This window comes from Harmonia axyridis, chromosome 4 (genome assembly GCF_914767665.1).
Source record: "Harmonia axyridis chromosome 4, icHarAxyr1.1, whole genome shotgun sequence".
In the NCBI taxonomy this organism is placed as follows: domain Eukaryota; kingdom Metazoa; phylum Arthropoda; class Insecta; order Coleoptera; family Coccinellidae; genus Harmonia; species Harmonia axyridis.
The window spans coordinates 15,341,723-15,365,277 of record NC_059504.1 but is presented as its reverse complement, the minus strand read 5'-3'; the positions used below and the strand labels follow the sequence as shown (position 1 = coordinate 15,365,277).

Genomic DNA, 23,555 nt, shown 5'->3' with positions numbered 1-23,555 from the left:
CTATCTATCTATAACTTTTTGTCCCGCCGACGCAGTCTACACAAGAATTTCGTAGATAGTCGTTAATAGTTATGGAATACACAAGTATTTATGTGAGAAATAGTGAAAGATTGCTGACTAAACCCTTTGAATAAAAAATATTCAATATTGACGTGAATATAGTATCCTTTATTTATATTTTTGAGTTGGAATAGGATTCATGGATGTTGTTAAATCTAAGTAAACAGATTATTGTTGAACTCTAACTATTTCGAAAATTGGTTTCAATATACATATATGCAGGGTGATTTACCGCGATAGCCTATTAGACGTTTACGGAAAACGAATCATAATTTTGTGCTGAAAATTTGCATGTTGGGGTTTGAGATAATGATCTTTCTCTCTAAAATATAAAAAAAGCTAACTAATGATGCAATAAAATACTGGGTGTGTCATTTGAAATAAGGTAGTAGTCTATTTTATTTCCGGTTTAACTGGAAGTTGTAGAAATCTGAAAATATTTTAGGGAGAAAGATCAATGTCTCAAACCCCAACATGCAAATTTTCAGCACAAATTATTATTAGTTTTCCATAAGCGTCTAATAGGCCATCACGGTGAATCACCCTGTAATCTCCCTTCAATGAAACCTTTGAGGATAAAAAAAACTTAAACAAACAAGTGGGGAACAACAAACAGAAATTGCTCCTCCATTTATCTGATACTTTTATTGATTAGATTAACAAGGAAAGGGTATCCAACAGTAAGTTCAAATAAAATCAACCATTGCAGTTACAATATATTATGTTATTTTCTCATAAATAAAAATATAATTAAAAACTCCAGATATTAATTAAAAATGTAAAGTCTGCTCAGTCTCTGGTGATACAACATACATAATACTTTGTAATACTTTTGTGGTAGTAGCCAACTTCTTTTTCATATTCTCAGGAAGGACATCCCATTTAACAAACAAATAGTACACAGGAACACCTGTAAAATGTAAATAATTATTGAATAGTTTGCTGATTTCTTGAATTTAGTTACCAGATAAGGTGATTATGGACCCAATTAAAGTATACATTGGTTGTTTTGATATTGGGAATACTATCAAAAATACACAAGCTGCAAGGAACACGATTGGAATTATTGTGTTCACCCTTATTGGTCTTGGCATGTCGGGTTGTGTATGTCTCAAATAAAGCATTCCTCCAACACTTGCGGCGACTGAGAGCCAAAGTATTTGTCCATAGTAGTTTATTAGGGTGAACACATTCTCTACAAAAAGTAGAGCTAACGAAGTCAGACACTGAAAAAACAAGAAATTAAATAATCCATAAACCTATTTACTGATAAGAAAACACCCTCTATTAGGCCAATTGAAAAGTCCCTGGTCTGATGCACAGATGGCGGTGCTAGTATTAAATCCATATGATTTTGGGTCAGTACCAACTTTCAAACGATAAGGGTCAAAATTTGACAGCAATCCGACCATTAGTTTGTGAGTGTAGCTACTTTTTTATTTGAAAAAAGGTGGAAAAAAAAGAATTTCATGTAGTGATAAAATATTGCTTTTTTGAAGGGAAAAAATATAGTTGAAGCAAAATCTTGGCTTGATGAAGAGTTTCCGGGTTTTGCACCAGGAAAATCAACCATCATTGATTCGTATGCTAAGTTTGAACGTAGTGAAATGAGCACCGAAGACGGCGAACGCAGTAGACGCCCAAAACAGGCTGTCAACGACGAAAAAATCAAAAAAGTTCACAAACATTTTGAATTAGTCAGTCATCTCGCAAAGTTATGACATCAGTATTCTGGGATGCGCAAGGTACCTATAATATTCATTGATTACCTCCAAAAGGTCCAGACCATCAACAGCGATTGTTATATAGCCTTATTGGATAGTTTACAGGATGAAATCGTAAAAAAAACGGCCCCATTCGAAGAAAAAAAAAGGTGCTGTTTCATCAAGACAATGCGCAGTGTCACAAATCAGACAATGCGCAGTGTCACAAATCAATGAAAACAATGACAAAATTGCATGAATTGGGCTTCGAATTGCTTCTGCATCCACCGTATTCTCCAGTTTTGGCCCCCAGCGACTTTTTCCTGATCTCAGACCTCAAAAGAATTCTCGCTGGAAAGAAATTTAGCGCCAATGAAGAAGTAATCGCCGAAACTGAGGCCTACTTTGGAGAGAAAGATAAATCTACCTACAAAAATGGTATCGAAAAAAAAAATCGCTATAATCGCTGTATCTCCTCGAAGGCAACTATGTTGAATAATAAAATCGAATTTTGCCAAAAAATGTGTTTTACTATGGTGGACCGGGGACTTTTCAATTGGCATTTTAATTGAGCTTATAATATCAATTGAAGGTGCTTTTTTGACATAATTCTGAAATGCAAAGCACAATCGAAAAAAGAATCCCTTATATTAGTAGAAATGAAGAGATTCTTGTCCATCATGTTATTATTCAGGATTCAAAGGTACTAATGTAATCTCCAAAAGTCCAAATACTCACTGTGAAAATTAAAGATGGGATAGGCGTCATTTTCTTTGCATGAATGTAGGAAAAAAACTCAGGCAAATGGCCTTCTTGAGACCCAGTCAAGAATAATCTAGACGATGTGAAGAGTATACCATTTACACCTCCAAATGTGGATAAAGCTACAAATATTGGCACCAACCAATTAAAGCTTCCAAACATTTTGGCCCCGAAAGTCTGGAAACAGATAATTTTAATAATGGACAACTTTGGTTTTGACATACATGCTTACCACAGCCACAGCCTTTGAAGCTTTCATTTCATCTCCTTGTAAAACGGCAAAATAAGCTACATTTGCTAGAACGTACACTCCAGTTACCATTGGCAATGCGATCCAAATTGCTCTAGGGAGATTCCTTGAACATAAATATTATGATTTTAGGTGTGTGATGATTTTTGGGTACATTTTCATTATTGAAGAGCTCATTTATGGTACACAATTTGATAATGATGCTTTTAAGAAAGTTAGTGATTTTTTATTAAGATTATAACTTCAGTAGAAACGGAAATCAACAGAAAACATCATTTTAGGAGGCTTGTTGCTGTATTCGAATACTGATATATTGCTATTTCAATTGAAATAATTTTTGGATTCGATATTTATTTGAATATTTTTATTTCAGAAATTTTTTTGCTTATTTTCATCAAAGTTTTGTACTACTATATTGAATTCTGTAGAAATTATTAGGAACTAATCAATCTCTATTTATGACGATGTTTATCGAAAACAGTTGTGAGCATTATTTCTCAATCATTTTTTGTGAGGGTATTAATGTTTTTTATTAGCGAAATTGAATTGATCAGTATTGATTCGAGATCGAATCACGTTTTATAGTAACAACATTCCGAAAAATCCATGTTATAACACAAGGAAAGGAAACAAAGTAACTTTAACTACATGCGGGTCCGTAAAAATGAACATAAACCAAAATCAATAATCGTTCCAGATGTTTTATATCCTTTTAACTTAATGATAATTTGATTTGGGTGTATATAGAGCGAACCATCTACAGATTTTACGGGGAAATTTATAACTTCAATAAAAAAATAAAATAAGAATGTAACATCGGTAGAAAAATAATCCCTGAATATTTGTGTGAAGTAAATTTACTAAGTATAACAAAATGCGAGTTCCTAATTACGAAAAAGTTCATTCTGGAATTCAATTCTGTTCGAATTTAATTAAAAATGTTCTTTGATTTTCTTCTTAATATGGAATATAAGCTACTTCCATAGAAATTTAGAGTAGTTATCAATTTCGTTCGTGAAAACTAGGAACAATTTTTAGAGGATATTTACCGACAAAAATACAAGAAGAATATTCAAAATCCAATGATTTTTTAATGAAAAGAAATTTAAACAATGAAATAAGAGATGGCGGCACATCTTGGAGCATATCAACAATTCTACAGCAAAGCCACCACACTCTGCTATGGTGTTGAAGCTGTATCAGGCCAGTTGAGAAGTCCCCGATCAATCATAGTACACCACATTTTTTGGCAAAATTCGATTTTATTATTCAGCATAGTTGCCTTCGAGGGCAATACAGCGATTATAGCGATCTTCAAATTTTTCGATACCATTTTTGTTGTACGATTTGTCTTTCGCTTCAAAATTCGGCGATTACTTCTTCATTGATGCTAAATTTCTTTCCAGCGAGCATTTTTTTGAGGTCTAAGAGCAGGAACTGGATGCTGAAGCATTTCGAAGCCCAATTCTTGCAATTTTGGCTTTGTTTCCATTGATTTATGACACGGCACATTGTCTTGATGAAACAGCACCTTTTTTTCTTCAATTGGGGCCGTTTTTTAACGATTTCATCCTCTAAACGTTCCAATAACTCTAGATAATAATCGCTGTTGATGGTCTGGCCCTTTCGGAGGTAATCAATGAATATTATACCTTGCGCATCCTAGAATACTGATGCCATAACCTTGACACCTGGCTGTTGTGTTTTTCCTCGTTTTGGATTCGGTTCATCGTGTGCAGTCCACTCAGCTGACTCGGTTGATTGGACTCCGGAGTGAAATGATGAAGCCATGTTTCATCCATTGTCACATATCGACGCAAACATTCAGGTTTATTGCACTAAACAGCTTCAAACACTGCTCAAAATCATTACCACGTTGTTGCTTTTGATCGATTGTGAGCTCGCGTGGCACCCATTTTGCACACAGCTTTCTCATGTAGAAATATTCGTGAATGATATGATTTACACGTTCAGATGATATCTTCACAATGTCTGCTATTTCGATCAACTTCAATTTACGATTATTCATAATTATTTTGTGAATTTTTTTATTTTTTTGTCGGTGACACCTTCTTTTGGGCGTCTACTGCGTTCGCTGTCTTCGGTGCTCATTTCACCACGTTAAAACTTAGCATACCAATCGATGATGGTTGATTCTCTTGGTGCTGACCCCGGAAACTCTTCATCAAGCCAAGATTTTGCTTCAACTGTATTTTTCCCTTCAAAAAGCAATATTTTATCAGCATAGGAAATCCTTTTTTTCCATTTTTTTTTCAAATAACAAAAGTAGGTACACTGATACGTATCGTTTGAAGTTTGGTACTAACTGAAAACCATATGGATTTAATACTAGCATCGCCATCTGTGCATCAGACCGGGGACTTTTCAATTGGCCTAAGAGTCCCGGGAATTCATAGGATTATTTTTTATTACTTCCTAGAAAAAATTGGATTGTGAACAGACAAGTGTTATTCGTTCGATGTTTGTGTTCTATAAATTCCGAAATGTGAATCATGCAAATTTTTGAGGGTTCATATTTTCTTTTTCTCAAACGTTCCAAATGTTCGTTTTTCGTAGATTGTGCAACAGGAGAATGTAATTCCGGCCCACACTTCCTAAGTAATCCTCTCGCTTGAAAAATAACCTGATAAGATGCCGGAAAAGAATGAATAAAAGATTTTTCCGATCAAATTCACCGAAACGATTCTCGTTCCATTGTCTGTGCGTTTTCTGTTAACTTCTAGAGAAGAGAAATCGTGCTCTCAGCTTGATTGGGGTATTTTCCTAGGGGATCCGTCCAATAGAACACGAAATCGCACTTTGTTCTACCAGAAGTCGATTTGAAGAGAAGGAATCCTCAGATTCTTTTCTTTATGTTACAAAATCAACAAGTAGGCACGGATCACTCTACAGGTGGTCCGAAAGATACAATTCATTTTGTCGAAAATGTATGTTTCCAAATGTTTTGAAGATTTCTTTGATTTGGCTCATCCTTAATTGATAATACTAGTACGTATTATGTAGAGTTGAGTAATCTTATCCCTTTGAAGTTGTATGCTTGACAGCCTCAATACAAAACATGAAATGCGAAGCATTTTGAAAATTATTTATTTCAGGCATAACCTCTCTGAATAAAAAAGGAAGACTACTCACTAGGCTATCCGATAGGCAAAAAACTCAGGCATGTCATTTGAAAAAACTGACTAATTGACATTTTTTAAGGTCATTTTATAAATCTTGCAGTATCTTTCGGAGCACCTGTAGAATGATCCGTAAATTTGCAGAACACTCAAAAACTTTTCGAATTCTATAAAAAATAATTCGTTCAATTATCTTGAACGGTTTTCAAGATATGGTCTTTAGTTTGAACCATTATAATATAACCATAAAATTCGTAGAAAAAAGTGGCCAACGTCAAAAAGTACCACAAATAAATTATGATAAGTGGGATATTTCGAAATCAGAGTTTCATGGATATTATGAGTATGTTATAGAAATTGGGTATTCCCATTTAAAAAAACAGAGTGGTATCGTGTTTCACCATTTTCGGACTAACCTGTAGATTCTCAAAAATAATTCAAGCTTATGCGCTGAGTGCTTTCGATTCCGTCAAAATTTGAATCATTCTCCTAGTCCAACTTTTACAAGAGTTATCGACCGATTGAGCACTATTGACTCACCCTGTACATTTTTTTTTGTATCTGTACCTTCAAAGGTCCCAAATTATATAGGACGTTCCTAAATTGGAGGTACAAATGAAAAGAGATGATTTGAAGAAAAAAGGCTCATAAACATTGTTCTACAAATGATACGTTTTCGAAATACATATACAGGGTGTTGAAGTTTTGCTGTTTTCGTAAAATTTTTTTCGCATAGCTTTTCCACTTATCAAGATATTCGGCTGAAATTTGACATAGGTAAACTTTAAGGTTTACATCATATGATTTTACGATTGACATTTTTTCTGCATCAATCTCTCATTTTTTTAAGCGCAATTTTTATATGGTGGGTCATTGGTAGTATGAAAAAGGGTCGCTTTTCCTCAAAATTTTTTGATCTCCTTCAATAATGAACAAAAAATGATAAACATCTGTTCAAATTGGCAGGGCTGACGATATGTTGAAAAAAATTGAAATACGAAAAAATTAATTGAATAGATTTTTTGACTGACACAATGTTTATTTTATATTTTTAGCATTTCTGAACTTAGACTACTGTAAAAAAATTAAAATTCAAAAGTTATCCTTAATTAGATAATTTCATCCATTATAAAACTGACAAAATGTAGTACTGGGGATTTACAGGGTGATATTTTTTCTGGAGCAATCTCTTATTTTTCTGCGCTGAATTTTTTTTATTAACATAACTTTTTTCCTTACATAATTTGTTCGATTTTATGACTCATCAATAGATAAAATTGCATTATATCAAAGTAGTTTATTGATCTTACCTATACGGATCCTGTAGTTCTTCGGTAACGAAATTCAAGAAATTCCAACCTCCAAATGCAAACAGACCTGAGTAAAATCCTAGAGCAATTGTTCCAAGATCGAAATTCCCTTCGAAAGCATTATCATAGTTGTGAGAAGTACCTGGAAATTTGGAATAATTCATTTAGGGATTAAAATTTGAAAAGAACATTCACCAATTTCAAAGATAATCAAATAATTTCATTCGAATTAGAATTTTCGTTCTGGCGATGTTCAGGAGTGTGAAATATTTTTTCCAAATACTCATTACTGATTTTTATTTCTGTACCTAGGATATTCTAGAAAAATGATCAATCTATTTTTTGAATAGCTTAATCAAATTAATTTTATTTTTTTTATCCAGCTTATCCGTTCTGGAATACAAAAAAAGAAGTAGGTATATACAGGTGTTTTAAAATTCTGTATCAAGATTTCAAAATAAGATTTTTTTTCCATAACGCAAGCGTTTCGTCACCAAACTATAGAGCGATAAAATTTCAAAATTTTTTTCAGTTTTTCCTGCATAGATCTTTCAGATTTTGAAATATAGGTTCGTTGAGTTTCTTATTTCTAGCTGAAGCTGAACTTGTTATTCAGATCACAAACCAATTTTGTTTTCATTGTAATTTTTTTTGTTTTTGAAATAGATTCCTACCTTGAGTTGAACATTTTCAATTAATGTAGCGAATGAAGCAAATGATTTTACTTTTTTCCCAATTAAGATCGCAGATGACTAAAAATTTCAAGAGGCAAAATAATTTATGAACAAAATATAAATCCACCAGCGGCGTACTACAAAAAAGTTTGTGAGGCGAAAAAGGGCTTAACCCCCGAAAAAATATCTTCCCCTTCCTTGTTACAATCATTCGGCATACTGAACGATGCAAACCCTAAAACGTAACCTGTATTTAAAATTTGATCTTAATATCTCAAAAACTGAAAGAGCTATGAAGAAAAAACTAAAAGTTTATCTACTAAAATTTGATTCAACATGTTTAAATCAATCAAATCACAATCCGTTTTATTCTAATGACTTATCATAATATCCAATTCCAATCGAAACGAATAACAAAAGGTTCATTATACAACCGAGATAAAGAATTGCATTATTCAAGAAATGCCGATGATGCAATTATTGACATAGCAAAATTTTTACTTTAAACGATATAATATATACTCCTGAGTTTCACATGTTGAAACTCCTTCAATTCCTATATCTTTTTCAACTCGTTTCTCACTTAATTGCAATACTATTTTGCCTAACCTCTTTGAAAGCTATAGAAATTTTACGATCAATGCGATGAATTATCTGCTGAAGATTGGTTTTGGTTATAACCCTTAGGGTTTCATTAGGTTAATGTATTTGTCTGAGTTGCTGAGGTACTGCATGTGGAGCTCATTTCAAAGTTTCAATTAATAATGTTTATCTAATGATTTCCATAATATACCTATGTAGATATTTACACACCTTTTTCTGCATTAGCATCTGCTGCAATTAAGCATTTATATATTCTAAATTACAGAATAACTATGGATCTATTATGACATTCAGATGGTTTTGCGTCCATACAATCTCAAAATATTACTATTACAATTAATACAGTTTTGGCATTATAACCATTTTGAATTGTATCATTCCTATTGGAAAACCCTCTCTATGCATATCCGAATGCCTGTGCTCATTTATCAAAATGCCATTGAGACTAACGAACTCATCCATAAATATGGTGTACAACTTTGCTTCCGCCGTTTTGCAATAGATGGCTGTAGCGAAATAAATAGATAATGCCATCGAAATATTAGTCGATTTGTGTCTGCATCATAAATTTATTCTTGACTAAACATGTCAGCTTACGAGCCAAATTCTCGTCATTTGTGGGAGGTTTTAATATTCTGCTTTAATATGAATGAATCTGCGGCTGAGGCTCATCAAATGCTCTATTAGGCCGCTATTTGTGAAAGCACTTGCCGAGAGTGGTTTCAACGCTTCAAAAACGGCGATTTTGACGTCCGGCATGGCGGAAAAAGAGAGAATGTTTTCGAAGATGTAGAATTGGAGGCATTACTCGATCAAGACTCGTGTCAAACGCAACAAGAATTGGCAGGATCATTGGGATTGACGCAACAAGCCATTTTAAAACGCCTGAAAATCATGGGAATGATTCAGAAGCAAGTAAATTTGGTCAAGCCTTACGAGTTGAAGCCAAGAAATGTTGAATGGCGTTTGGGATTTCTGCATCGCATTGTGACTGAAGACGAAAAATGGGTTCATTACGATACTCCTAAGCGCAACAAATCATGAGGATATTCCTGTCTTGCTCTCACGTCGACGGCCAAACCGAATATTCACGGTGCCAAGATCATGCTCAGTATTTGGTGAGACTAGCTCGGCGTAGGGTATTATGAGTTGTTAAAACTGACTGAAACAACCACAGGTGATCGTATCGAACACAATTTATGCATTTGAGGCGAGCATTGAAATACAAACGGCCGCAATACAACAAGAAACATGATAAAGTGATTTTACAGCATGACAATTCTCGACCCCATGTTGCGAAAGTGTCAAGACATACTTGGAAACGTTGAAATGGTATGTCCTACCCCACTCGCCGTATTCTCCAGACGTTGCTCCCTCGGACTATCACTTGTTTCGATCAATGGCACACGGCCTGGCTGACCAGCACTTTCGATCTTATGAAGAAGTAAAAATTTGACCGATTCGTGGATTGCTTCAAAAGATGACCAGTTTTTACAACGCGGGATTCGTACGCTGCCCGAAAAATGAAAGAAAGTAGTCGTCAGCGATGGACAATACTTTGCATCATAAATGTATAACCAGTTTTTTACAATAAAGCCTCGAATTTCGGAAAAAAAACGGGGGAAGCAAAGTTGTACGTAATAGATTTGAAATTAGGTGAGACTTATAGCTATTCGGTTGACTTCAATCATTTTTGTGGCATGGAAATTTATTTGGAGAATTTTTTTTTCTGATAAACGATCAATACAAGCGATACAGGATAACGTGCTATACCTTTTCCTATATTCATGAGAGTTTGTTTTATGTCTACACTCTACACAAAGGCAGTTAATTCGAAGGTCAAAGAATTCTTGTGATCGAAAAAGAGACCCATATTTTTTTTTCGTGTCCTTTTGTTAATCTTATTTTTATTTTCAGAGGGTTAAGAACAATAGGGATTCATCATACTGAATGACAAACTGGTCCCTCTTTTCAAGATTCTCCGAGTTCTTATTGCATTATATTATCGCAACACTCTAAGGGTTGCCACACACTGCGGGAAGTATCAGCCATTTGAGTACAACGTTTTGAATCGTCGAAATAAGTCATTTTAATTCTGATGAGATTGTGATAGGGAAGCACAGACATGTAGTCAGGAGCTTTTGAGCGTTGACTATTTGTTGCTCTCATTTTTTTGAGGAAAAATGGTATGCCACTCAGGTATTCCAAACTGAAATCATTCTTCAATTGAGCGTTCAATTTGTGAGAATAGTATATTCTAAAATAAGTTGCAGAATGGGCTCCTATTCCAACACGAATGCGAAATTCGAAAACGAGCGACGAAGGAGCGAGTGTTGGAATTGCCTTCTGCAACGAGTATTAGACGAAATTTTCTCTATTTCAGTCAAGTTTTGTGAAATATTGTCGAAATTCAATGAAAAATTCAGATTATACATCCTAGTGATATTTGTATTGTATCTTGTCAGTTGGTGTGACTTACGAAAATTGACAGATTATGGAATATGAATTAGAATCGCATGTTTCGAATTTTGAAATAATTTATAATTACGCATTGAATTCGTGAATTATTTATGCCGAAATCGATTTAACACCAACAGAATTAAGAGAAATTGCGAATAATGTCGCAAATCATTTCACTTCATCCAAATTATATCATATTGACAATTGATGAATGTTGAATTTTGATAGGATTGGAAGTCTGTGTAGACAACCACAAAACGAAAAATTTAACTGAAAACAATGCTATAATGGGTTCATTACAACACTGTTTTCAGAACTGTAATGAACTAATTACGATACTGAAATAGAGAAAAGGCTTTTATGCTTTTTTTTTCGTATTGGGCGTCGTTTTTATGCATAAAAAATGAAATATCTTAAACTTTTTTTCTATTTGTCACAATTTTCATCAAACAATGATGAACAATTCTGTATATCTAAATATCAAGAGTAGCTAATATTGTTTTTGTTAATTACCCGTGACCATGTGATACAGTCCTGCCACAATAATGACGGCAAGGGCCAAGAGCTTCGCCACAGTGAATAGATCCTGAATTCGCATAGCCCATCGCACGCTGAGGCAGTTCACAGCAGTCAGAAGACCTGAAATTGAAAACAAAGGATTGCTAATAGGAGTTACGAGATAAGTTCATGTTCAGTGAACGCTTCATCAAGAAGATATTCAGGCGTAACGTGATTTGTGAAATCAGAGTTTACAAGTGCATGATGGGAGATGGCTTTTCTATACATATCTTCCAGATTGTATATAATTGAGGTTGAGGAGTTGTAAGAGTTATCAGTTGATATCGTGGATTTCTCTAATTTATGGAAACAAGTCATTGATCTCTATGTAATTAATTCATATTTATACTGGTTAAAAATAAGACGGCAAATTATCGCATAGAGATCCTTTTGTTGAGAAAATTTAATTTCAGACGTTCAAACTGACATCTAACTTAAATATGTTCACCGTCTAAGTGATGTTTCATTCATTCATGGAAAAAAGCGAGTTTTTTGATTCATTGCTATCGTTTACGACTATTTTCGACTGAAAAATTTAAACTCCCAGACACAGTATCGATATGATAACTATACTGAAAGCAATCGCGTCGGCCATGTCAATGAATTCAATGGTTTCTGGAATTGTTAGAATATCCGGAAAGCTTTGCACTTCCTTTATTATTTCCCTTATTTTAAAAAAAAACTCAATTAACAATGAACTTACAAAGACAAATTGCAGTCAAGAGTCGAACAGCATCAGCCGGTGGATCACAGTTAGGAAAAAAGGTTTAGCAGCTTACTCGGCGAAAGTAAGAGCAACTATAGTATTCGTAGTCGGCCTAATAATCAAAATCGACACCCACAACATCAAAAAAGCCGCCAAAGGGGCAAAGGGCGGTAAGCTACATAGATATAAGCATAATGGTGATTATGCTTATATCTATGTAGCTCGGGTGGTGACCCGATCTCATTATAGAAGCCCCCAGCTCGGCATAGCACAAAGCACCAAGGGTGGAAAACAACCCTGACACTATCCAGATCACCAAAGAAGCACCAACCGACTCGGTAGCCAAGTAAGCACCAGTAGGTGACACAAAAATTCCACTTCCTATAATTGAACCAACGATAAGGGTAACACCGTTTAGAAGGTTCATCTTCCTCTTGAGTCTTGCACTCCTCAAACTGCTACTCTTTGAGAGTCACACCGTTTAAAAGGCTTATTTTCTCCTTGAGTTTCACACTCCCCGAACTGGTACTTTTGCTGGAGATTCGCATGTTTTGGTGTTCGTCGAAGAAGATAAATATTCTTTTTTTATAGCAATACATTTGCAATATACATGATTCTTATTTTCAGTGATGACAAAGAAATATTTATCTGTGAATTGAAAAGGTTTTGGTGCTATTCTGCTTCTGCTACAGTGACACAACAAACCAAAGATTCTAAATCGAGCGAACTGTTGTTGAGTTATAAATGGTTTAACTAATCGAACACTGCTTTGTATGTATATAATTTAAAATGGAGTAGATTATAGTAAAAGAATCTGAGTGTACATAAATAATAGAAACGCATCTTATTTTATAGGAGAAAGGTGCAGCATTGAAATTAATTTTTTTTTAAAATTTTCTACAAATTCATAATTCTACATTCGATAGTTTAGATTTCCCATGATTTCAAATATCTGCACAGTGAGAAAAACTTCTTTACAGAAGTCCTTGTTCTATGAGGGTGTTCGTTTGTATAATGGTCTCCCAGAGGAAATTAAGACGGCACCATCTTTGGGTGCATTCTGCGGAAGATTGAATGACCACTTCAGAGAAATGTGATTATTGTTGTGTTAATTTTATATTTTTTGTACTAGCCGGGTGCTAAATAAATTTTATTATTATTATTATTAATTATACTGCATATGAATATGAATTCAAGTAAGTACTCCTTCTGATTTTCTAGAGTTATGTAATTTCGAATATCATTTTAAACCATTCCAAAATGAAAAATCTTTGTTATTCTGGTCTTTTTTCAATCCATTAGTACCGAAAACATTAAATGACGACCTTTCTCGGATTAATTCAAAGTTTATCTTTGAAAATAATTGGGAAAATTCCGAATAAATAAACAAAAACTCAACTTACAGAGACAAATTGCGGCCAAGAGTCGAACAGCATCAGCCGGTGGATCACAGTTAGGAAAAAAAGGCTTAGCAGCATACTCGGCGAAAGTAAGAGCAACTATAGTATTCGTAGTCGGCCTAATAATCAAAATCGACACCCACAACATCAAAAAAGCCGCCAATGGACCAAAAGCGACATAAATATAAGCATAATCACCACCCGATCTCGTAATAGAAGTCCCCAACTCAGCATAGCACAAAGCACCAAGGGTAGAAAACAACCCTGAAACTATCCAGATCACCAAAGAACCACCAACCGACTCGGTAGCCAAGTAAACACCAGTAGGTGACACAAATATTCCACTTCCTATAATTGAACCAACGATAAGGGTAACACCGTTTAAAAGGGTTATCTTCCTCTTGAGTCTCACACTCCCCGAACTGCTACTCTTGCTAAGGGACGGAGCAGGAGGTACGCGTGCTGTGGTACCCATGGTAGCCGTCGAAGAAATTACATGGTATGGTACGAGGTTGACCTGGTGCCGAGCTACCGCAGTGTGGTACAACTCGGCGCATTACGAAGAAGTAATGACAAATTGTAAATTGGTGGTATGAATTGGTTTCGTTGACCAAAAGTGGGTATTGTGCGCTTTGTTCAGCGTGCTCTTCCAATGTATCGACGTAGAATGACCGTGTAGAATAAAGAATTCAGATTGATGCGGAATGGTTGTGTAACATATTATTTGAATAATGCTGAAGATTATAATGTTAGCACCGGTCTGTTACTCGTGTAATGAGTTTTGACTTTCTCTTAGTAAGTGGTAGGTACAAGGAGAGGTGCAAAAGTTGGAGTTAGAATGTAGAAGGATAATCATAAATTTGTAAGATAATGGTGATTTTTAGAGACGGTCAGCATTTTGAATTGTGGTGATATAACATTTACTTAAGCTTGAAAACCTACATCATTATACAGGCTGTTCCTAAAGTGGAAGATGTCTTCGAGGGGGCGCACAGTATACGATTCAGATGAAGGTTATGCAGAAGGAATTGTACAAAATGTTTAAAAGTCTTTTTTCCATTTTTCATGACGAAAAATCATCGCGAAAGAAAGGGGGGGTCACATCTGCGCCCCAACTAGATCCGCCACAGAGTACAAACAAAAATGACAGATTATTCAGACCATTTAAAAAAAATTCCTATTAGGATGGACTCGCCAAAGCTTTGTTTGTGAGATACAGGGTGGTAAAGTTTGTTTTCTCGAATTTTTGTCTCAAATCAACTTCCCTTCGCAAGATATTTAACTTGAGAGGGATTACCAGCACGTGGCTTTCCGCGTATCAGTTAAACTTTAGGTACACATAAATTTCTCCGTCTGGTGCTCTTGCGATGACCAAACATTGAAGTTAAACATTCAATTTATCTTCTTTCTCTTTACGAAGAAAAGGGCAGCACTGTACGACGGTCAATTATTTCTTTCAGAAAATTACAATTCATTATTTATTATTATTAACCCTTTTGTAATGATTTTTTGTAGGTTTTTTTCCGCGAATATTCTAAAAATATATCAGTGCTTTGTACATTGAATACAATGAATGTTTCCATTCGCAAATTAAAGAGATTGTCATTCTCGAATGAAGATTATGGTTTGAATGAATTATGTGAAAACCTCATAAAAATCAATTGTAAAAAGAAAAATCTATAATTTCGTTTTGAACTGAGCGGTCACGTGGTGGTATTCTTTCTTAAATCTGGCATATATTTTAATTTAAAGACGTTATCATGTGATATGCTTATTTTGAATGCAAATCTACAAGGTGATATTTTTTCTGGAACAGAAATTTCTTTTTGGTGGACTACTGGTGTTTTCGAGTAATGTAAAGAGAAACTTTAGTCCAGTATTTTAGGTTTTGTACTTTTGTCGTATTTGCTACACATTTCGTGAAAAAAATTCGAAAAATTCTGTAGTAATCCTCAGGAAAATCTAAATTATTAAAAAGTTAGTAAGCTAAATCAATTATACGTTTTGGTTCTTATTTGCCCAATCTGTTGCGAAGATTAAAAAAAAATAGACTGATATAATCATCACAAAAAAGTAGGAATACTCTGTTGTATATACAAAAGTTTCCAACAAAAGTTATCCACGCATCTTCAAACCATTTTCAATTCTATATAATCCAAAACGTAAGCTACGAGAATCTCAGAGGAGTTTGAATTTTTTAATAAACCAAAACCTTCGAGTCAAATACGGAGCAACGAATTTATTGGATACCCCTCGTAAAAACATTGGTCTTTATATTGTTTCAAAGTAGTCTAGACTTGATACGTCGGAGTTCAAAATTAATGAACGGTTTCAGGATGTAACCTAAATACTTCGAAATTTACTTTGTGCTGTTTCAGAGATGGTATCGAAATAAAAATTCGAAGTTGAATTTTTTTTTTTAGGATCATTAGCCGTCGAAGTTGAAATTATTTAGAAAATTTCAGCATGTCTTTGCAGATATATCTACATATGCATAGTTCATTGCTATAAATATTAGTAGATAACGATTTTTTCTATAAGTACTTGAAGATATGATTTTTTTTTATTTTCGTTCTATAGCTACGTATCGCTATGTTATAGTGATTGAGGTTCGAATTAAAGACTTTTTTCGAATTCATAACACTATAACGATCCTATCGAATGTAGTTGCCAGTATTCTATTATTTTTTTTTAAGATCTCACTGTTTAACCACATAACGATATCTGCTAAGGCCATAGAGGTCTAACAATGTGCGTATATCTAGAGGTTGTTTAACCTTGACGTCTATGTCAAAGTATCACTAACAATTGTTTGATATTATTCACGGAAAATGTAAACTTGATCAATGAAATATTGCTTCTGTATAGGAAGTACTCAAGTTGTTAGATGTTGAAACCTTATCTTTTCCTAGTTGTAATGTACACTAATGTTATCTACTTATCTATTTTGCGTTCTTATCGGAGATTTTTTGTTTTTTTATCTTTTCAATATTTTTTAATAAATCTGTAAAATCATCCCTTGCAAATTTGATAACTTTTTTTGAGCGCTCGTTCCACCATTGTGTGAAGAAAATTTTGATAACTTCATACGACAATGTTATAACTATAACTATAACGAGAGTTATATTATAATTTCGTCAAGATGCCTCTATTTTTTTAATTTTGAGCTAGGAACGTTCACAAACTGAAAATTTAACTCGCTGATGATGAATACGTGGTCACTTTTGGACGGCCCTAAACACGATAACTCTCTAGAAGAAATTTTTAGTGTAGGTATGGCGGTTAAGTTTGTTAAAGGGAAAATATTTAGAACTAATGATTACATATTTTTAGTATTATTATTGAGTATTGAAATATTTTGATAGTCGTTGTTTTCTAGAAATGATTTTTCTGAACTCAATAACGATACCTGTATTACAATCCTAGGAAATCCATGGATGGAAAATCATAACCGTCGAAAATCTATGATTTCGTACGAAAATACAGTTTATTTCTTTTCCAACACATATTCGATCTGATCTCGTATAAAAAAATATTAAGATGAACTAACTCATTCTGTATATTCCATATCCCAACTTCACAAATTACGAAACAATCAAACAGAACAAACCCAAAACCGCTTCAATTGCATAAAACGTTATCTCAAAACGTTGACAGTTTATTGGTCGAACGTTTTACCAACATATTAAGACGGCTGAATTTGAAAATTACACTTATTCAAGCCGGTAGATAATTGCATCAGCTGACTGTAATAATTACCGGTATTTAAAAGATAAATACTCTAGTCTGATTGCATTGACAGGTGGAGTACATTCTGGAAGAAAAATTTCGAGGACTATTCCACTATGGTCTGCATAATGTATAGTAGGTCGAATGATGACACCGTAAACATCAAAAAAGCGGTCAGAGGATCAAAAGCGACTTAGATATAGGCATAATTACTCCCTGAATGGCCTATACAAATAGGGATTCATCAAGCCAAGTAGCTTGACATTTTAACCAACTACTTGACTTGAAAATCAAGCTCGTGAAAAATTACATACTTGGGCTTGACTTCACTTGATGTTAGATATTTATTGCTTGACTTGATATTACTTGAGCTTGATATGCACGCGTCGCACGACATATATTTCGGCAATCTTGTGCGCGCCTAGACTAAATAAGGAGATTCCTCGAGCGCCGAGAGACTGAAGCATTCGCCAGTGTGACTTTATTAGCAGTTTTCTCACATTTCTATGAAATCTATTGGTAGATTTTGGTAGTTTCAGAAACATCTTTCGAAACTTGGCCAATATGGCCAAGGATTTTTCATCAACGCCAGCATCTTCAGCTCCTGTTGAAAGACAATTATCCAGAGCTGTTCTTACAGTTAAAAAACCCACAATAGATTAGGCGACAAATCAAAAAGATGCCTCATGTGTCTTAGATCCTGGATGAAAAATTATGAAATCAACAAAGCCTGGAGGTTTCTCAATATTAAGAAACTTTATTTTTTCATTATGTTTTATTTTGTTATAATTTATAGTGATTTAATTTAAGTTATTTCAAAAAAGTTGATATTTTCGGTTCTTTTATACAATAAGTTTAATAAATAAAAGTGTTTTTTGCAAGGTTCCTTCTCATTTCATAATTTTTTTATTGATGCGACACTACACAATCAAACTGCTTAAAATCAAGTAGCTTGATATGATTCAAGTACTTGATAAATAAATACTTGACTTGAGATTGAAAAGCTACTACTTGACTTGAAATCAAGTCAAGACGTGAATCCCTATATGCAAATCCCCAATGCTTAATTTCAATGAACAAAAGTTCAAAAAACTCAGTTTATGATTTTCGTTATAAAATTTGCCAAAATACAATATCTTGAAAACCAAAAAGCAGTAGGATTATGTGGTAAACATTATTTGATATAAAGTTCAGAAGATAGATTTTGGATATGCAATGTTATAATTTACTTTTAGTACCTATGTATATTTGTTTCTCAGGATTTTTTTTTAGAATTTGGTGCCGGTATTTCAATGCTTCAACATTTATGGATCAGATTGTTAATTTAGAAGAATTAGACATTATTAGTTATAATTGACAATCTTTGTGTTAATGCACCCTCAAAAATTTAAGATGTTTATATAAAAAACCAGTTTTTTTTCATCTTCCATCGCATATTCGAATTGAACTAAATTACCTACAGTTTAAAAATATTACAAACAAATTCTTCCTAAGTTTTCCATTTCCCAACTTCACAAATTGCGAAATAATCAAACATAAAACGCTCCAAATCCATTATAACACTATCTCAAACCGAAATTACCGATGACACTTCATTGGTCGAACGTCATATCAGAGTAAAGGCCGCTAAATTTGAATTTCTCACGTGGAAACTTCTCATTCAAACCGGAAAGCGATTGCATCAGCCTACTGCAATAATTCCAGGTATTCACCTAAACAAATACGTTACTTACATAGACAAACCGCTGCTAACAGTCTGATTGCATTGGCAGGTGGAGCACAGTCTGGAAAAAAAAATTTAGCAGCATATTCCGCGAAAGTTAGTGCCACTATAGTCTGCGTAGTAGGCCGAATGATGAGTATAGACACCCAAAGCATCAAAAAAGCAGCCAGAGGACCAAAAGCGACGTAGATATATGCATAATCACCCCCTGAACGGGTAATAGAAGTCCCCAACTCGGCATAACACAATGCGCCGAGTGTTGAAAAGGCTCCTGAAAGGGCCCAGATGATCAGCGACAACCCCACCGACTCTGTGCTCTTGTAAACACCTGTCGGCGATAGGAAAATCCCGCTTCCTATGATCGTCCCTATGATCAAAGCCACACCGTTCATCAAAGTGATCTTCCTCTTCAGTTTAACACTATCACCGCCCGCCATGTCGGCAACATCAAAGGGTTTTAGGTCCGTCTTCGATACCATGTTTTTAAGCGAACTTTTATCGAGTTTTTAATTCACATTCCCGCGATTTTCAGCACGCTATCGAGTTCAGGAGCACATGGCACATGTTGTACGTCAGAGACTCACGCGGTTGAAAAGAGAGTGAGTAGTAAGGTTGGAAAAACTGAAATACGCGCCGCTTTTGGCGTCTATAGGCGTCGCAGTTACGAATGCCGTCGGTCTTTTTTCCACGCCTGCGGTGACATCGGATGTACGTCCGGACGTTAGTCGGTTCCTGGTGATGGGTAGGGCGGCGTTGCCATGTCTGAAAATTTATTTTCCGTAGAATTTGATTCCAGTGCAGATTTCGAATATGATCCCATATTTCAAAAATGAAATCAGTATATAAAATGGTATATTTTATAAATTGTACCTCACTATGATATAATTGTTTACTTATTATTTCCTTGATTCATATATCAAAATTTGACTACAGATGTTTTCACTTCATTAAAACCCTTAAGTGCACTTTAATGTCTAATTAAAGATAAAATCTAAACGCTCTCCTTTTTTGTAGAACCAGGTTTATTAACTAGGATGACATGTTTCGATATAAAAATATCATCTTCAGCTCCAAACAGTGCTAGAAATGTTAATAACAGTGAGCAAAAACGTACATTGTAAGTTTAAAATCAAGTTGTTTGCCTGAATATTTCTTATTTGATGTTTTATATAGATTAAGGATTATTTAATATTTGTTATATTCAATTTTTACAATAAGTTTCGGTTCAAATAACATGCTTGATCTTGATGTTCAAATTTCCAAATTGTGACAAAAAATTGTGAGGAATCCTCTCGAAATAAGTCCGCAAATATAAAATCTATAAAATTTTCTATATAACACGATTTTCTGTCAACGATAATTTTGGGTAATGATCCAATAAAAATTCAGCGGATGTTTTATTATGAATTCTCAAAATATTTTTTGAATGTATAACACCTTCGACAGTTTATTTAATCTGTTTTAATTTTTTGTTTAAAAATTTAAATTTAGATTATCTTTGCTCCAGGAGGACTATATACAAAATTGCAGAAGGTAGAAAAATTATTATATACGTAATTATTTTTTCCATAATTTTCGTTAATCTATATTCTCTGTTTGAATTAATTTTCAGTGTTCCAGATTTTTCACTATAAACTCTGTCTTTTAGAAAAATGGTGAAAGCTTGACGTATGAGGTCGGAACTTTTAAGCGCTAATTATTGTTGCGCCAATTGTGCCCATGGTTGTAAAAAATAATAATTGTACACTGTATATATGAGTTGTGATCTATCAATCAAATCCAAGGCCCCAATTGACGTATATGAATGAATCAAAAAAAATTTCCTGAGGTACAGATCAATTATTGTTTAAAAATAAATTCTTATAAAACGTAAATGTATACACAACAAGTAACAAAAAACAAGAACAAACACAGAATCAATAGCGAGTACAATTTCCCTATGGATGTATGATAAAGCCAAACCTGCCAATCTTTCCTAACCCATTGTTGATCTGATCTGAGCCAAGTTTTCAACTTCTTCAAAAAACTCCTTTCAGAGCTCGCTACACTCACAAGAATTACAGAGATCAAATATAGTAGTGCCAAGTAAACGTTTGGATATGTTGACTAATCTCAAAATTTTAGTGCAGTCAAGGATGTATCTCGCAGTTTTTCAGTCTCAGTTTACTAATGCATTTTTTATATCACAACTCTTATTATGTTTTCATTAAATTAGAAACGATACTAGTTTTTTTTGGAATTTTAATAAGAATTCCATTAAATTTTGCCAACATCCTTTGTCTGTCAGAAAACTGAACTGCACAGACGAGACGAGAATGATAGAAAAAACAAAAAACATGGAGTAAGTGGATAATGATGAAGAATGCAAAAATCTAAAATGGCAAAACAAGGGGCGACAAAGCGGATAGGTAAAGGGAATTAGGAAAATGATGGTCTTCAAACATAGTCGTACTCGCAGTGCTATAAAAGTAATCATCTTGAAAGCGATAATGAACTCATAAACTTTAAAATGATCAGTTTTTGTACTGACCTGCCGATTTCAAAGAAAAATAAAATGATTATTGGTTCATTTTTATGGAAAAATTCTTCGTCTTGGTGAGAACTCTAAAATTTTATATTTTGAGGAGGTAATTATCCCCATCCAGAATACTATATTAGCGTATTTTGAGGCCTGAGTTCGCTTTCTCGAAGGATTCCAAAAAAAACAAAACCTATTGAATTTCCCCATCTCTGGGAAAAATCCCTGAACTTGGCATCGCCGGATTAGAGTTTGCGCGCATTTTGTCGTTAGATTTCGGCAATCAGATACAGACCCGGCACAATGTCGCGTGTTGTCTGATGAATTCCCTATGACTAAACTCATATTAACATCAAAATGTAATGGGTGTATTTATTACAGCAGTAAGAAGACGGTGTTGAGCAATGAAACTTGTTTCAATTGAGAAATTCCGATTTTTTTCGAATTGAAAAATGGCATTTTGAAATGTGGAAAGTTCATTGAACGAGATTAACATACGTGTGTTCATTGAACTGTTGCGATTAACCTAATTGTAGTATTTTCTTCCCCCAATATTGTTTTTAAGTCGGTAATAGATATTGTCACGTGCTGGTTGAATTTGGCATGAAGTGTGGTCGAGTTTTTTGTAGTTTAAACTTTTTTATGCGCCTTATACAATTTTAGGCCACGCGTTGAAAAAATTTTGCCACTGATAAGCTCATGTTAATTATACAGGGTGCAAAAAATTCCAGAGATGATTTCTATAAAATTTTCAAATTCAAAAACGTTTATATCTCTCATTATGATTATGTTCCTTGCAGGGCATTATTAGAAATTGATATTATATATGAAAGTTCCTACTAAAATAAGTATTTACATTTTGTTATGATAAAAAAATAATGACTGAAAATCTTTAAACAATGAGGGAGGTTGGGGAATTTTTTGATATCGTAGATTTATTATAGATTTCTATCGTTCGTTCGGAATTTCATGAACCGAAAACAATTTGGGATAGGAATTTGCGGTAAAAATATTGTATATTGTTGTATTGAATTTAATTTCTTGATTCTTCTAGAGCTAGAAATATCAAAATTTCAGTAAAATATAATTGGCAGCTTAATTTTCATTCTAATTTGGGAACTAATAGGTACAAGAAGGTTTTCAAGTTTGGAAAAGCAGTTGTTCTCTGCGTAGGTTTTGTAACTGTGACCCACTGCAGCTTTTGGCACAGTACTGTTGATTGAATTATAGAAGTCGAACATTCGAAAAAAATTGAATTTTTAAATTTTCTATTTTTGTTTGATTTGGTCTATTAAATATTTAACGATGGGAATTTCTTTAATATCGATAATTATTTGTTCGAGAAAGATATAAATGAAAATTTATAAAAACCTTCTCAAATCAAAACATTTTTTATTAAGTTGAAGTGTGTTGAAGTATAAAAAAACTGTGGTGCCTACTGAGACGCAACTGAACCTAAACTATAAATTTGGATATTCTATAAATATCGTTTTTTTAAACTCAAACCTCTGTATTTCAAAAAATCTTAACATACATACATAGAGTTTATAGGCTTTTGCCTCTACTCTGTAATTTCTTTAATAATAATAATAATCATGGGCGCCCGCAGAAATTTTTCTCAGGGGGGGCAAAATGAAAATTATTGAAAAACAATAAGGCGTCCATGATTGTCGTAGGCGACATCAGTATTCCGTTTCTTCCTATTTCTGTATTTATATTCATCACCAGCGTCTACTCTGAATTTCAAAAGATCACTAAAAGTGGTACAGGGTGGACAAAAATACAATAGTTTCGTGTGTGCTCATAAAATAACGCATAATATTCTTTATTAGTTAAATTAACAATATTATCAAAAATACTTATTGACTGGCGCTAATTGGTTTGAATGTAACACCCTGTAGTTTGTTACATTTTTAGATTAATAAAAATGAGCTGTTTCCAAACATGTTTGGTACTTGT

The 23,555-nt window shown here is 33.9% G+C and overlaps 1 protein-coding gene across 2 annotated transcripts; it reads right to left on the bottom strand.

Moving 5' to 3' along the window:
- Nucleotides 1-763: 763 nt before the first annotated feature.
- Nucleotides 764-19,754, bottom strand: LOC123679307 (large neutral amino acids transporter small subunit 1). 2 transcript variants are annotated; one of them, XM_045616833.1, is made up of 7 exons: nucleotides 19,089-19,754; nucleotides 11,476-11,601; nucleotides 7,226-7,367; nucleotides 2,758-2,881; nucleotides 2,502-2,702; nucleotides 1,025-1,286; nucleotides 764-970 (listed from the first exon to the last, which is right to left on the bottom strand). In XM_045616833.1, the coding sequence occupies exons 1-7, from the start codon at nucleotides 19,555-19,557 to the stop codon at nucleotides 831-833; spliced, it is 1,464 nt and encodes a 487-aa protein (XP_045472789.1). In that variant the 5' UTR covers nucleotides 19,558-19,754; the 3' UTR covers nucleotides 764-830. The 2 variants fall into 2 exon arrangements, with proteins under 2 accessions (XP_045472789.1, XP_045472788.1); XM_045616832.1 differs by lacking the exon at nucleotides 19,089-19,754 and adding an exon at nucleotides 13,630-14,291.
- Between the last annotated feature and the right edge of the window lie 3,801 nt (nucleotides 19,755-23,555).

Excerpts from the sequence above, each read along its gene's own strand:
- LOC123679307 (XM_045616832.1), bottom strand. The coding sequence starts at position 14,101 with ATGGGTACCACAGCACGCGTACCTCCTGCTCCGTCCCTTAGCAAGAGT. Across the intron at positions 7,368-11,475 it reads ACTGTATCACATGGTCACGG|GTACTTCTCACAACTATGAT; the intron begins GTAATTAACAAA and ends CCAAATTTCCAG. Across the intron at positions 971-1,024 it reads GTCCATAATCACCTTATCTG|GTGTTCCTGTGTACTATTTG; the intron begins GTAACTAAATTC and ends TACATTTTACAG.